Source organism: Budorcas taxicolor, chromosome 5 (assembly GCF_023091745.1).
Source record: "Budorcas taxicolor isolate Tak-1 chromosome 5, Takin1.1, whole genome shotgun sequence".
Lineage (NCBI taxonomy): Eukaryota > Metazoa > Chordata > Mammalia > Artiodactyla > Bovidae > Budorcas > Budorcas taxicolor.
In genome coordinates, this window is record NC_068914.1 from 34,936,067 (window position 1) to 34,953,575 (window position 17,509).

The 17,509-nt window shown below is 38.2% G+C and overlaps 1 protein-coding gene across 1 annotated transcript in view; it reads right to left on the reverse strand.

Annotated features, from left to right (window-relative positions):
• The window catches only part of RYR2 (ryanodine receptor 2), a 582,989-nt gene that overhangs the window by 20,140 nt on the left and 545,340 nt on the right, over nt 1-17,509 (reverse strand). Inside the window, exons 99-100 of the mRNA XM_052640524.1 lie at nt 17,057-17,203; nt 14,318-14,452 (exon numbers count right to left, since the gene is read on the reverse strand). Coding sequence (XP_052496484.1) covers nt 14,318-14,452; nt 17,057-17,203 — 282 coding nt within the window. The remainder of the gene's footprint in view (nt 1-14,317; nt 14,453-17,056; nt 17,204-17,509) is intronic.

Sequence of the window (17,509 nt, forward strand, 5' to 3'; positions counted from 1 at the left end):
CTGAAAAAGAATTCAGAATAATGATAGTAAAGATGATCAAAAACCTTGAAAAAAAAATGGTGAAATGCAAGACTTAATCAACGAAGACCTAGAAGAATTAAAGAATAAACATAAAGAGAAAAACAACACAATTACTGAAATTAGAAATATTCTAGAAAGAATAAATAGCAGAATATCTGAAGCAGAAGAATGAATCAGTTAGCTGGAAGATAACATGGAGGAAATAACTTTTGAAGAGCAGAATAAAGTAAAAATAAAAGAACTGAGGACAGTCTCAGAGACTTCTGCTGCTGCTGCTGCTAAGTCACTTCAGTCGTGTCCAACTCTGTGCAACCCCATAGACAGCAGCCCACCAGGCTCACTCGTCCCTGAGATTCTCCAGGTAAGAACACTGGAGTGGGTTGCCATTTCCTTCTCCAATGCATGAAACCGAAAAGTGAAAGTGAAGTCGCTCAGTCATGTCCAACTCGTTGCGACCCCATGGATTGTAGCCTACCAGGCTCCTCTGTCAATGGGATTTTCCAGGCAAGAGTACTGGAGTGGGGTGCCATTGCCTTCTACCAGATACCTCTGGGACCATAGCAAATGTACCAACATTCGAATTATAGGGGTCCCAGAAGAAGAGCAATGGCACCCCACTCCAGTACTCTTGCCTGGAAAATCCCATGGACAAAGGAGCCTGGTAGACTGCAGTCCATGGGGTCGCTAGGACTTGGACACGACTGAGCGACTTCACTTTCACTTTTCACTTTCATGCATTGGAGAAGGAAATGGCAACCCACTCCAGTGTTCTTGCCTGGAGAATCCCAGGGACGGGGGAGCCTGGTGGGCTGCCGTCAATGGGGTCGCACAGAGTCGGACATGACTGAAGCGACTTAGCAGCAGCAGCAGCAGCAGAAGAAGAGAAAAAGAAAGGGGATGAGAAAATTTTTGAAGAGATTATAGTTGAAAATTTCCCCAACATGGAAAAGGAAATAGTCAATCAAGTCCAAGAGGCACAAAGAGTCCCATACAGGATAAACCCAAGGAGAAACACACCAAGACACATACAAATCAAACTAACAAATACTAAACACAAAGAAAGAATATTAAAAGTGGCAAGGGAGAAGCAACAAGTAACATACAAGGGAAACCCCATATGCTTAACAGCTGGTCTTTCAGCAGAAACTCTGCAGGCCAGAAGGGAATGGCAGGATGTATTTAAAGTATTGAAAGGGAAAAATCTACAGCCAAGATTATTGTACCTGGCAAGGATCTCATTCAAAATTCATGCAGAAATAAAAAGCTTTTCAGACAAGCGAAAGTTAAGAGATTTCAGTACCGCAAAACCAACTTTACAACAAATGTTAAAGGGACTTATGTAGTCAAGAAACACAAGAGAAGAAAAACGATCTACAAAATCAACCCCAAACAATTAAGAAAATGGCAACAGGAATAAGTATATCAATAATTACTTTAAATGTAAATGGACTAAATGCTCCAACCAAAATACACAGACTGGCTGAATGGATAGAAAATCAAGGCCCACATAAATGCTGCTTACAAGAAGCCCACTTCAGACCTAAACACACATATAGACTGAAAGAGGATGGAAAAACATATTCCCTGCAAATGGGAAGCAAAAGAAAGCTGGAGTAGCAATCCTCATATCAGACAAAATAGACTTTAAAATAAAGAAGATTACAAGAGATAAGGAAGGACACTACATAATGGTCAAGGGATCAATCCAAGAGGAAGACATAACAATTGTAAATATCTATGCACCCAACATAGAAGCACCTCAATATATAAGACAAACATTAACAGACATAAAAGGAGAAACTGACAGTAACACAGTAGCAGTAGAAGACATCAACACCCCACTCACACCAATGGGCAGATCATCAAAACAAAATTAATAAGGAAACACAAGTCTTGAATGATACATTAGATGAGATGGATCTCATTGATATCTTCAGGACATTCCATCCAAATGCAGAAGCATACACCTTCTTCTCAAGTGCACATAGAACATTCTCCAGGATAGACCACATCTTGGGTCACAAATCAAACCTCAGTAAATTTAAGAAAACTGAAATACTATCAAGCATATTCTCTGACTACAACGCTATGAGACTAGATATCAATTAGAAGAAAAAACTGTAAGAAACACAAACACATGGAGATTAAGCAATGCATTTCTAAATAACCAAGAGGTTACTGAAGAAATCAAAAGGAAAATCAAAAAGTTTCTAGAAACAAATGACAATGAAAACATGACAACTCAAAACCTATGGGATGCAGCAAAAGTAGTTTTAAGAGGAAAGTTTATAGCGATACAATCCTACCTCAAGAAACAAGAAAAACATCAAAGAGACAACCTAACTTTACACCTAAAACAACTGGAAAAAGAAGAAGAAAAACCCAAAAGTTAATAGAAGGAAAGAAATCATAAAGGTCTGAGCAGACATAAATGAAAAAGAAATGAAAGAAACAATAGTAAAGACTAATAAAACTAAAAGCTTATTTTTTGAGAAGATAAGAAAATTGACAAACCTTTAGCCAGACTCATCAAGAAAAAAAGAATCAAATTAACAGTTAGAAATGAAAAAGGAGAGGTTATAACAGACAATGCAGAAATACAAACGATTATAAGAAACTATTATGAACAACTATATGACAATAAAATGTATAACCTGGAAGAAATGGACAGATTCTTAGAAAAGTTCAATTTCCAAGACTGAACCAGGAAGAAGTAGAAATTATGAACACCCAATTACAAGCACTGAAATTGAAGGTGTGATAAAAAATCTCCCAAAAAACAAAAGCCCAGGATCAGATAGCTTCTCAGGAGAATTCTATCAAACATTCAGAGAAGAGCTAATGCCTATCCTTCTAAAACTCTCAAAAATTGCAGAAGGAACACTTCCAAACTCATTCTACGAGGCCACCATCACCCTGATAACAAAACCAGACAAAGACAACACACAAAAAAAGAAAACTACAGGCCAGCATCACTGATGAACGCAGATGCAAAAATCCTCAACAAAATTTTAGCAAACAGAATTCAGCAACACATCAAAAAGCTCATATGCCATGTTCAAGTTTGGTTTATTCCAGGGATGCAAGGATTCTTCAATATAGACAAATCAATCAATGTGATAAAGCATATTAACAAATTGAAAGATAAAAACCATATGATAATCTCAATAGATGCCAAAAATAGCCTTTGACAAAATTCAGCACCCATTTATGACTAAAACTCTTCAAAAAATGGGCATAGAAGGAACCTACCTCAACATAGTAATAGCCATATATGATGGGCCTACAGCAAACATTATTCTCAATGGTGAAAAACTGAAAGCATCCCTCCTAAGATTAGGAATGAGACAGGGTATCCACTTTTATTGAATAATCCACTATTATTCAACATAGTTCTGGAAATCCTAGCTACAGTAATCAGAATATAAAGAAATAAAAGTACTCCAGATCAGAAAAGAAGTAAAGCTCTCACTATTTGCAGATGACATAATACTGTACATAGAAAACCCTAAAGATAGTATCAGAAAATTACTAGAACTAATCAGTGAATTTAGCAAAGTTGCAGGATACAAAATCAATACACAGAAATCACTTATATGTCTATATATTAACAATGAAAAATCATAAGGAAAAATGAAGGAATCAATCCCATTCACCACTGCAACAAAAAGAATTAAATATTTATGAATAAATTTACCCAAGGACACCAAAGAACTGTACACATCAAAGATGACATAAACAGATGGAGAGATATTCCATATTCCTGGGTAGGAAGAATCAATATTGTGAAAATGACTATACTACCAAACCAAATCTACAGATTCAATGCAATCCCTTTCAGATTACCAATGGTATTTTTCACCAAACTAGAACAAAATATTTCACAATTCATATAGAAACACAAAAGAACCTGAACAGCCAAAGCAGCCCTGAGAAAGAAGAATGGAGCTGGAGGAATCGACCTTCTTGACTTTAGATTATACTACAAAGCTACAGTCATCAAGACAGTATGGTATTGGCACGAAAACAGAAATATAGACCAATGGAACAAGATAGAAAGCCCATAAATAAACCCATGCACCTATGGGTACCTTATTTTTTGACAAAGGAGGCAAGAATATACAATGGGGCAAAGACAGCCTCTTCAATAAATGGTGCTGGGCAAACTGGACAGCTACATCTAAAAGAATGAAATTAGAACACTTCCTAACACCATACACAAAGATCAACTCAAAATGGATTAAAGACCTAAATGGAAGACCAGAAACTATAAAACTCTTGGAGGAAAACATAGGTAGAACACTCGAGGACATAAATCAAAGCAACCTCCTCTGTGACCCACCTCCTAGACTAATGGAAATAAAAACAAAAGTAAACCAGTGGGAGATGATTAAATTTAAAAGCTTTTTCACAGCAAAGGAAACTCTAAGCAAGGTGAAAAGACAACCCTCAGAATGGGAGAAAATAATAGCAAATGAAACAACTGACAAAGGATTAATTTCCAAAATATACATGCAGCTCATACAACTCAATACCAGAAAAGCAAACAACCCAATCAAAAAGTGGGGAAAAGACCTAAAAAGACATTTCTCCAAAGAAGACATACAGATGGTTAACAAACAGATGAAAAGATGCTCAACATTGCTCATTATTAGAGAAATGCAAATCAAAATTACAATGAGATATTACCTTACACCAGTCAGAATGACCATCATCAAAAAGTCTACAAACAATAAATGCTGGAGAGAGTGTGGAGAAGAGGAAACACTCTTGCACTGTTGGTGGGAATGTAAACTGATACAGCCCCTATGGAAGATGGTATGGAGATTCCTTAAAAAACTAGGGATAAAACCACCATATGACCCAGCAATCCCACTCCTAGGCATATACCCCGAGGAAACCAAAATTGAAAGAGACACATGTATCCCATTGTTCACTGCAGCACTATTTACAATAGCTGGAACATGGAAACAACGTAGATGTCCATCAACCAATGAACGGATAAAGAAGTTGTGGTACATATACACAATGGAACATTACTCAGCCATAAAAAGGAATGCATTTGCGTCAGTTCTAATGAGGTGGATGAACCTAGAACTTACTATACAGAGTGAAGTAAGTCAGAAAGAAAAAGATAAATATTGTGTTATAATGTGTATATATGGAATCTAGTAAAATGGTACTGAAGAACTTATTTACAGGGCAACAGTGGAGAAACAGACATCGAGAATAGACTTATGGACATGGGGAGAGGGAAGGAGAGGGGGAGATGTACGGAAAGAGTAACATGGAAACTTACATTACCATATGTAAAATAGATAGCCAAAAGGAATTTGCTGTATGGCTCATGAAACTCAGACAGAGGTCTGTATCAACCTAGAGGGGTGAGGTGGGGAGGGAGATGGGAGGAAGGTTGAAACGGAAGGAGATATATGTATACCTATGGCTGAATCATGTTGAGGTTTGACGGAAAACAGCAAAATTCTGTAAAGCAATTATCCTTCAATAAAAAACTTAAAAAAACCTTTGGATACTACATTAATTTCTTATAACTATTTGTCTAAAACAGTGCTTGAAACTGTTAACAGTGGATATGTGGGAAGAGAAAGTTTTATTTTCTCTTATGTACTCTTACATACTATCGGAATTATTTTTACCATATGAATTTCTTGCTTTTATTAAGAAAAACTGGGGGCTATATGTTTTTCTCCAAGTCTGTCTTCACATGTGCTCAACTGTGGCCACATGAAACAGAATTATTATTGCAGCTGCTCACTATTTACTTAATGACCTAGCACAGTCCTCCGTTTCTGGCTTTTCCATCCTTGGGTTTGTTTGTAATGCATCCCTCCCCCTTGGGCTGGGGACTCAATTTGGACAATCTACCTGCCTATTGTCTGGCACTTCTCTGTGTCCAATTCTGGCCCTTTAACTTCTCACACTAATACCTATTGGGAGTCAACAGTGGATCAACTGCAGTTCCCCAGTCAGGTCCTAGAGTCCCAGCTCTCCAAGCCCTGCCTGTTGGACATGTATGTGACTAAGATTGAGAGGGTAACAGGCAGGAAGGCCAGGGGTCTCCAAATGGAGGAAATAGCCTGCAAGTGTCAGACATTTTTCTCTCTCTTAAGCGGCAGGAGGAAACTAGCGATATTTTTTCCTCCTCTATACAAATTTAAAAGGAGGTTTCTATTAAAATACCGTGTTGCCATAATGACACCTGGTTTCACCTGAAGTTAACTATTCTCAAACCTTGAGATAACCAATGCATTTTTCTTATGGAAATGTTTGTCTTAAGCTATGCTAATGTGCGATGCATTTACGCCAAACTCTGTCTTCAAGTCAATCGCTCAGAACCTACTTGACAAACCAGTATGTTATACTCAGATATTGTTCCCCTAATGTATGTAAACAAAACCATTTGTATGGTAATCTGTCCTTCTACAAGATTCAAGTTAATCATTTTATGGCCCAGGATGAATCGTCTGGTGCCAAGATTATCCCAAAATACATCTTATGGGTGAGGGGCATGGTGCCATTCTGAGTTTTAAGACATTCCTTTCTTTCATTAACAGACTGTTAGTGACTATATAACATCCAGCTGAAGACTAGCAGGGGGGTACTCTTTCTGCCCCCTTCTGATGCCTATATCAGAAGCTTTCTCTATCTTTTATAGTTTAATAAAACTTTATTATACAAAAGCTCTAAGCAATCAAGCCTAGTCTCTGGCCCCAGATTGAATTCTCCTCCGGAGGCCAAGAATCCCGGTGTCTTTTCGTTCAACAACAACCTTTCAAGATCATCCAGCTAATTCTTGCTGATGAAGATTTTGGATTACAATTTGGCTCCCCAAATAGAGTTTTTCTATGGGAAAAAGACTATCAGCTTGTTATCTGAACTCTTAATGAGTGGAATGTGAGTACTCTGACTCATATGTCTGACTCACGAGTCTGGTTAATGTGAGTCTGTCTTCAGGCGAATGATCCACTTTTACTTTCTAGATATTGAAGTTGAAAACAAGACCATGGGATGAGGCTAAATTACTGAGGTAAATATCATCTTCTTTTTAGATTACTCTTCAGCCTCTCCAGCAGTATCCTTATCTCACTGCTCACCTTCATTCTATGATAGCACTAAGAATTTTAAGGAGGGAATTCTATCATATTTCATTAAAATGAAAAATGGCCATTTTGTGAAAAGACAGGTAGAGTTTTGTGGATGTGATCAGTTAGACTCAATAAGATACCAAAGTTCTTAATAGGAAAACAAGTAAAATGCCCAATTCAGCAATGGGATTTTGATACAGATTTTCCCAGCATTCTCCTTCATTATCAGAAGTTATCAGCAGAAATATCAGAGAGATGGCTGCTGTGGTAGAATAGAAGGAAACGTGGTGATCACCCACTCATATGGGGTGACAGGCTTTCAGCTATCAGATTATCATTCTGCTCCTGAAAAGGGAAATTCTTTCATTTACCTTCCTTCTCAGAGAATCAGCTTCAACCTGATAATAGGAGCTGGAGAGGCAATGCTGGGCAGCAAAAAGATTTACTACTTCAGAAAATCTGAGTAATGAGGAAGGAAGATGTCTGGTGCTACACAAACCAGGCCAGCGCAGTTGTTAATTCTCAAGATTTAATGTTCAGCGACTTTGCCCCTTGATCTACCTCCTAAACTGATACATTCTGGGGTTAATCATTGTCTATGTTGCCTTTAGGGAACACTGAAAGAGTAGCAGTTTCTAGTGAACTGGTGGCTTGATCCCTGGATGGGGAAGATGCCCTGGAGGAGGGCATGGCAACCCACTCCAGTATTCTTGCCTGGAGGATCCCAAGGAGAGAGGAGCCTGGCAGGCTACAGTCCATAGGGTTGCAGAGTCAGACATCACTGAAGCGACTAAGCACGTCCACACACACACACATGCAAGAAAGATCCTTATAAGATCTTTATTTTGGAAAAAGAAAAAAAGCAGGGCTAGGAATGAATAACAGACACAGGGAGAGAAAATGAGAGACTGACTCTAGAGAAAAACAAATCATTCCTTGAGAAGATAAGGTAAAATAAGTAACTTAGAACAATTATCTAAGCAGGTTACTTCCCTAGGAGTATACTTTTTATCTCAACCACCTAGAAAGCTTTTTCTAAAATACATGGGTCTTTATATCTTCCCTGCAGTTTCTGACTCAAGGGATCTGGGGTTGGTCTTGAAGATCTGTGGAGTTATAAAGATTTTTCCTGGTGATTCCCCTAGGCCTTTGAGGCTGAAAACCACTTCTTTGGTGATGAATGCCCTCATATATGACATGTCAGTCTCCCTAGCTACAGTCTGCTTTTTGCTCTGAACTTTAAAACTTCAGATTACTTTTCACTTTCTCCTCCTGCATTCATGGCAAAGAGGTTCAAATTCTATCAGGTTACTCCTGGTTTAATTAGATTCCCTGGCTCAAAACACCATGATCCTAAATAAATAAATAAAGAAGTAAAGAAAGAAGGCAAGAAATTTAAGTATGAATCATCACTCAACTCTGCAAAATTGCAGCCACAGTGCCACCTGCTGTAAGTTATGAAACACTGACGGGTGAATTAAATCCTTGGGAAAACCTGCAGTGTTCCTTGAGACCCAAAGAAGGGACGTGAAACAACAAAGGAGATGAAAACTCAGGGTGACAGCAACAAAGCAGGATGTGAGTGAGGAAAACCTATCTCAGATGAGAATGCTAGATTCTACCCGTTGAAAAAGAAATGCGAAGGAGACAGGCGTAAAGAAAGGATTCTCTAGGGGAATTACAATAATTAAATCCAACTACTTCCTACTCTGTAGGTATTTGGTTTTACTAAGCCTCCACTTTTAATAAACTCTACGGCTGTTGGCTTCTTCAAAATCTACCTGCACAAGCATTTGTAAGAGGCAAATTAACAGGGGTTTTCAGATCTAAACAGTTCCCCTCTTAGCTCAGCTGGTAAAGAATTCACCTGTAATGCAGGAGCCCCTGGTGTGATTCCTGCGTTGGGAAGATCCCCTAGAGAAGGGAACGGCCCTGGAAAATGGAATGGCCCTGGAGAAGGGAACGGCTACTCACTGCAGTATTCTTGCCTGGAGAAGCCCATGGACAGCTGAGCCTGGCAGGTTACAGCCCATGGGGTTGCAAAGAGTCAGACACAACTGAGCGACTTTCACTTTTCAGATCTAAAACTGAAAGGTTACTCTAGATAATGCGGCCTCTGACACAATAGTTATTAAGACCAGTCAGCTGGATTTGAACGTGTGCAAAACTACTCAGACTCTTGTCTGGTTCAACTGATTGACAGCAGTATGTAGTTATAAGACAGGGAGGAACTGAGGTATGGTTTGTATCTTGGAACTGAGTTTTCTTCTGTAAGAAAGAAACACCTAAGATGAAAACTATGATGCCTCCAACCTCGCCTCAGTCAAAGGCAAGGTACGTTTACTGTTACGTGTAGAGACAGAAATACCTACAACAGAGTTGGTCAGGGGTAGTCTATATGGACAGAAATTCTTCAAAATGAACAAAATCCTGGCTGTAGCTCAGTTCCAAGCCCATAGTTGAAAAGATCAACAAGCCTATTTCCTCATCTGCAGGTGAGGCAAACCCCTCTACCTTCTTTACACGTATGTCATGTCATTGGGTAAAAGCAGTCAAATAAAGGCAGTGGTCTTCCTAACCCAACTCTTGTTCAAATAATGCATGGATTCTTCTATAATGAGCCCACTGACAAAATTTACAAAAGCAATGGAAATTCATTCCGAGAGCAAAATTCAAAATGTGGTCATCTAAGGATACCATTGACTTCCCTGGTGGCTCAGACGGTAAAGTCTCTGTCTACAATGAGAGAGACCCGGGTTCGATCCCTGGGTCGGCAAGATCCACTGGAGAAGGAAATGGCAATCCACTCCAGTACTATCGCCTGGAAAATCCCATGGACAGAGGAGCTTGGTAGGCTACAGCCCATGGGGTTGCAAAGAGTCGGACACGACTGAGCGACTTCACTTCAAGGACACCATTAGCACAACTTGAATAGGGTCAGATATGACTCATGATGTGACAAGGAGAGTCCAGGATATTTGGCAACAGGGGTGGGAGGTGGTCTTGCTGTGGCGGGAGAGGGGAATCTAAGTCACATATTGTTCCCACTCTGTGACACGGGCCACTGCATATCCCCGTCTGAAACCATTCCTCCTTTCCATCAATCTTGAGGGGTTCACCGAGCATCACACCCGCTGGGACTGAATGACTCCAGAAAAACTTTATGACCCGAGGCTTGTGAATTTTGAGATTTAGAACCACTGTGGCGATTCTCTTGGAATATTAATGAATCTCCCCTGGGTCAGTGTAGGCACAAATGCCTGCCCTTGATACTTATCCTCTGTGTCTTGTTGCCTCCATCAGTCCTCCGCTTCCCTGCCTGCCTCTGGTCAGCCACTACCCCAAGTCTTCAGGGTCATGGGATACAGACACCAATGTGGTTTTAAAGGCAGCACACAGAAGACGAGTTGTAGGATCTTTAAAGTACTTTCCTCCCTGGGCTTGGAATGGCAGGGTAGGGATGGGGAGAAGCAGGACGGAGGTATTAGCGACTCTGGTGAAGGTTATTACTAGTGACTAGCCAGTACTTTGGCTACCTCATGCTAAGAGTTGACTGATTGGAAAAGACTCTGATGCTGGGAGGGATTGGGGGCAGGAGGAGAAGGGGACGACAGGGGATGAGATGGCTGGATGGCATCACTGATTCGATGGACGTGAGTCTGAGTGAACTCCGGGAGTTGGTGATGGACAGGGAGGCCTGGCGTGCTGCGATTCATGGGGTCGCAAAGAGTCAGACACGACTGAGCGACTGAACTGAACTGAGGCAGTCTACCAGCACCTAAGTTTTCTCTCTTCTTTATCTGTGTCCCTAATTCCTGTAAGAACCCTTGCTAACAGATTCTTATGTATCCTTCCAGAAAAATCATATACATAGTCCAACAAATCTAATATATACATTTGTGTGAGTGTGTGATGTTGTATGTTAGGATTCTATCACAATACTCTTCAGGATCTTGCTTTTTTTCCCCACTTAAGTATAATTTGCATGTCTTTGCATATTAGCATATTCAAACTTATCTATTATTTGAAAAAGATACATACTTTTCCATTATATGGACCTATCATAATATATTTAATTAGGACCTTATAGATGATAATTTATATTATTTTCAATTTGTGATAGCAACTAATATCCTTGGATATACAGAGACATATTTATGAATGAAATTAGATCAGTTAATAGCAGTGGGACATAAGTATAAGTCAAAGATTAATACACTTAAAAATCTGATAGTCATTATAAAATTTCTCTAAAATTGTTAATTTAACTTCCTACTAGGAGAAGGCAATGGCAACCCACTCTAGTACTCTTGTCTGGAAAATCCCATGGACAGAGGAGCCTGGTGGGCTGCAGTCCATGGGGTCGCGACTGAGTGACTTCACTTTCACTTTTCACTTTCATGCATTGGAGAAGGAAATGGCAACCCACTCCAGTGTTCTTGCCTGGAGAATCCCAGGGACGGCAGAGCCTGGTGGGCTGCTGTCTATGGGGTCACACAGAGTCAGACACGACTGAAGCGACTTAGCAGCAGCAGCAGTGTTCATGAAGATGCCAGTTTTTCAATCAATTCAATAACTCTAGGTATTAACAGTCTTCAGGTGGCAACTGATTGTTTTGATTTGCATTCTTAACTTTTCATAGAGCTAAGCATCTTTCCATATTTACAACCCCAATTTATTTTACAGTGAATTATCTAGTCATATAATTTGCTTGTTTTTCTTCCTCTGGATGTGATTAAGACCTTATAAATTAAGGAAACTGGCTCTTTTTTACAGTGTTGTGTTTTTCTTAGCTTGTCATCTGCCTTTGGAAAGAAACAACTATAAGGAAAATCTTTAAGTAATTTTCTATGCTTGCATGAGTCCTAGGTTTTATGTCATACAAACCCCTTTCCCCATTAAAAATTTGTTATTATTTCAAAAGTCAAATTCTGTTTTAACTTTCATTTTTTCTTTCTTTTGCATTGAAGTTTATTTACTGATATATCATTTGGGATTTATTTTGATGTAAAGAATTTGGCTGGCATTCATTTTTATCAATTTTCCCCCAAAAGCATGTCCATGGTACTTACTTCTACCATTTATTGAATTATTTTTAATTTTATAATTTCTAAAGCCACTTTTATCATTCTTTTAATTTCCATGTGTATCTAAATCTATTTCTAGACTATTCCATTGTTCTGTCATTCTCTAGTAAGAAAATTGTCTTCATACTAGCAAAGTAATGCTTAAAATTCTCCAAGCCAGGCTTTAGCAATATGTGAACCATGAACTTACAGATGTTCAAGCTGGTTTTAGAAAAGGCAGAGGAACCAGAGATCAAATTGCTAACATCCGCTGGATCATCGAAAAAGCAAGAGAGTTCCAGAAAAACATCTATTTCTGCTTTTTTGACTATGCCAAAGCCTTTGATTGTGTGGATCACAATAAACTGTGGAACATTCTTCAAGAGATGGGAATACCAGAGCACCTGACCTGCCTCTTGAGAAACCTGTATGCAGGTCAGGAAGCAACAGTTAGAACTGGACATGGAACAACAGACTGGTTCCAACTAGGAAAAGGAGTACATCAAGGCTGTATATTGTCACCCTGCTTATTTAACTTCTGTGCAGAGTACATCATGAGAAACGCTGGACTGGAAGAAGCACAAGCTGGAATCAAGATTGCCGGGAGAAATCTCAATAACCTCAGATATGCAGATGACACCCTTACGGCACAAAGTGAAGAACTAAAGAGCCTCTTGATGAAAGTGAAAGAGGAGAGTGAAAAAGTTGGCTTAAAGCTCAACACTCAGAAAACTAAGATCATGGCATCTAGTCCCATCACTTCATGGCAAATAGATGGGGAAACAGTGGAAACAATGGCTGACTTTTTTGGGGGAGGGCTCCAGAATCAATGCAGATGGTGACTGCAGCCATGAAATTAAAAGACACTTACTCCTTGGAAGGAAAGTTAAGACCAACCTAGATAGCATACTGAAAAGCAGAGACATTACTTTGCCAACAAAGTTCCATCTAGTCAAGGCTTTGGTTTTTCCAGTGGTCACATATGGATGTGAGAGTTGGACTGTGAAGAAAGCTGAGTACCAAAGAATTGATGCTTTTGAACTGTGGTGTTGGAGAAGACTCTTGAGAGTCCCTTGGACTGCAAGGATATCCAACCAGTCCATCCTAAAGGAGATCAGTCCTGGGTGTTCATTGGAAGGACTGATGTTGAAGCTGAAACTCCAATACTTTGGCCACCTGATGCGAAGAGCTGACTCATTTGAAAAGACCCTGATGCTGGGAAAGATTGGAGGTGGGAGGAGAAGGGGAAGACAGAGGATGAGATGGTTGGATGGCATCACCGACTCGATGGACATGGATTTGGGTGGATTCTGGGAGTTGGTGATGGACAGGGAGGCCTGGCATGCTGCGGTTCATGGGTTGTAAAGAGTCAGACACGAGTGAGCTACTGAACTGAACTAGTCTTTTATAATGTTAGTAGTTCTTTCTCATTATTCCTTTGAGATGTTTATTTTTTCCTAGAGTAATTTCAGCATCATTATATCTATCTCTTTAACTTATACCAACCTCAGTGGTATAGGTGCTCAACTTGGAGCTCATTTAAGGATTCATCTATTTCCAGGTAAAGGTTAATATTTTGTCTAATTTTTACTTCCTAGTCTAGGGTCCCATGTATGGTAATTTCTGATTTGCCAGTATCCGAGATGCAGGTTACAAAAGAGTGATAAAACAATATAAAAGCTTTAACATCTGTTGATTTTAAAATCAAGAGTAGGAGTAATTTAAGCCAGGATACTCAATATAAAAAGTATTTTTGGACATCAGTAATTTTAGCTAACATCATTAAGGTGAACAAATACCTAAGCTTTCAACATGTTCTACAAGGAAATAACTTTACCTGCTGTTCTAGAATATATGAACCACAGGTTAAAGGGTTTACATTAATTCTTCCAGTTCTAAGGACTTTACTTGATATTCTATTAATTATCAGGCTGATGCAGATGTGCAAAGCTGGCAGAAATGCTTCATGTTCCACAAAACATGAGAATCTTTAAAAAGCCACACAGCTGTTTGCTGTGTACACTACTTTATATTACGCACTCTTAAAGAATAAGCATACAATTCTTTGAATTGAATAAGCAGGAGAATTTTTTTCATTCATATGAGATCAAAGTGTGAACTCACCGTTAGCATGTCATCACACTTCATGTCTGGTGTATCGCCATCTTCACTTTTATTGTAGAATTTTCGGAAAAAATTGAATGCCACGACAGTATATAGGTATACAACAACAGCCAATAAGCCAACAGTTAATACAAGCTGGAAAGCAATGTGACATTGAACATATATTAGAAATACAAGTCAGTGGATTTACTGACTAAAAGCTAATGGAATCCACACCTTATAATCATCCTTTACTTATACCCTCAGTGGGGAAATCTATTTTCATGGTCTGTTTATTTTATCAAGTTGTCAGATTACTTTATGTAAAACTTGACTGCTTGACTAATAAATGCATACTATCACTGGAATACGAGTAATTGCTGATTCAGTTTCCTATCCAAATTCAATTTGGATAATTATTAATTAATATTTATTTAAATAAAATTTAATTATTAAAAATGATTAATTTAATAATATTAATAAGCAGCTTAATTCATTTTTCTATTATCTAAATATTTGGTGGTAGATACTATACTAAATACTTTCTTTTCATAAGGTCGATTCCCTTTAAATAATTTACATGCCTAATAAAAACTATCTCATTTTTGTTATGATAGTAAGAGGGGTTGTAAATCATGTTTTCCTTCAATAACATCCTAAATTAAAATAGGAATTTCTTCTAACACCTGGAAATGCATAACTGTTAGTAGTATGTAATATAAAAAAAAATAAAACTAAGAAGTCTGGCTTTGTTACTATAAAGCAGTGATCAAAGGGAAAGACTCCTTTATTTACTTTTTTGGCTGTGCCACGTAGCATGTAGGATCTTAGTTTCTGCAGGGATTGAACCCACGCCCCTGCATTGGAAGATCAGAGTCTTAATTACTGGACTGCCAAGGAAGTACTGGGAAACACTTCAAAATAGTGTTAGTTATTTGGTATTAAAGGCTAATTTTCTCATTGTATAAATAAAATTCACAGTTTGAAAGGTCTTCTTTCAGCTGTGTGTAATTTTTAATTCCAAACTATACACTATATATACATGCATGTATATATAAACACATTTTATAGAATGTGTATATATATGAATATACACATAATTTGTATATGAATATTTTGGGGGCTATCCTGGGGGCTCAGATGGTAAAGAATCTGCCTGTACTGTGGGAGACCCGGGTTCAATCCCTGGTTTGGGAAGATGCCCTGGAGAAGGGAAAGGCTACTCACTCCAGTACTCTTGCCTGGAGAATTCCATAGAGAGAGGAGCCTGGCGGGGTTGCAAAGAGTCGGACACAACTGAGCAACTAACACTTTCACTTTCATGTATATTTTTTAAATGTACTTTCCACCAAGCTGGTGAAAATACTTTTCTGGTTCCATCACAGAAATTCTAAACACACTAAAATACATTATTTTTAATGTCAACTTCCTCTGCTTACAACATACCCCTTATGTTGCAGTGGCATATATTAAATCTTTTAAAATTCATTTTATAATTATCTGGGAAAAAAACATGTCTTAATAGAGGGCTTAATTCACTCCTACCAATTAAGTACAAAGCCACTGTAAATTTTACATGTTTACTATAAGACTAAGCTCTCTGTATCTCTGCAAATGGATATGTGATACCTCAAAAAGAGAGGGAATGGAATTTAGAAACAAGCAAAAGTTTAGTAATTGAGAATAGTGCTAGATTTTTTGTGTGAAAATACTCCACAGATTTACCATCTCCAATTCTTTGAATATGCTTGGAGCTCAAAATTAATCTACTAACTGATCAACGAATAAGCACAGTATAGTTTTTGTCACTGGATTTATGCTGTGCCGTGCACACCATACTCATATTCAGAAACTAGAGTGACATATATAAGAACAGTATGCTGAAACTTAGAAAACTGAAGGTCATGATAATGTGAATTTAACTGTGGACGGACATAGTTCAAGGTTTTAGGAAGGGTACCAATTTTAAAATATGCTGGATTATAAAATTCTGGAAAAAGAAGAACTCTTTTACTCCAAGTAAATAACATAGAATGTGTTACCTCTCAGTGGACACTTGATAAATAGAGAATGATTGATAAGTTTATTAATAATGAAAGTTTTAACATTACAAGTGTGTTGCATTAGAACATAAGCTGATTATCTGAAATTAAGCCAACTTTCCTCTAAGCAAGCATGACCTTGTCAAGTTTGAAAATTATTACTCTTTTTGCCTAATATAAAAGTGGAGAAGAGAGCCCAAGAATATCCGGTTTAAAATACTGTATTAATTACAGATGCAGCATCTGTTTTGTTACTAATGCAACCAGTGTGTTAGGATGTTGCAGCTTACTTTGGTTTCCCACAGTATCAAAAAAAGCAAATATTAGGAATAAAACAATAACTATTTTTCCTGAGAATTTATTGTGCCAGGGCCTGTGCTAAGACCTCCATATTTATGTTTTTATTTTAAATTCTCACAAAACCCTGGTATGGTAGGTACTTTTGTCGTTTTCATTCAAAATGAGGGAGTTGAGATTTAGGAATGGTAAATAATTTATCCAGAGTCACAAAGCTAAATCAGTCAAACCAAGACTTGAACGTAGGTCTAGGGGACTCTCAAACTACAAATCCTTATGGTTTCCAGGAGAAAAAGTACAGCTCCTCTATCCACAAAAGCTTTAAAACTGTACACTGTCATTTGAGGTTTGGTTTTACTTCTGTTGGAATATTTGTTAATTTTTTCAGTTTGTGCAGGGGAAAGAAAAGATAAACGTTTACCTGTTTGCCATTGTGAGTTACCGATGACAAGATGGTTCTTAACGTCTTGAATCCCATAGCAATGTCCAGAAGATGAGCAGCAAAAAAAAAGTTGTTGTAGTGTCCAAGAATGGACATGGTCATATACCAGGCAAGGTAGAGGAAGGACTATTAAGACGAAATCAGAGAAAAGAATGTCAGAAAATAGAATATATATTATGGTCAAAAGCTACTCTGATCTCATTCTAAATGCTCCACTGACTTTATCTTTTGATTATATATTCATATAATTCCAATTAGTTATATGAGTTTGTGTATTTTATTTTTATTTAGTTCATTCTGCAGAGTTCAATGATACCCATTCTCTCCTTTATACCAGAGTGGTTGTTTTTATTTATCCTCCCACAGAGAAAAATGAATTGACTCACTATTCAAGAGGAGCTTATATCAGCCTCAGTGCTACTGATAGTTTGG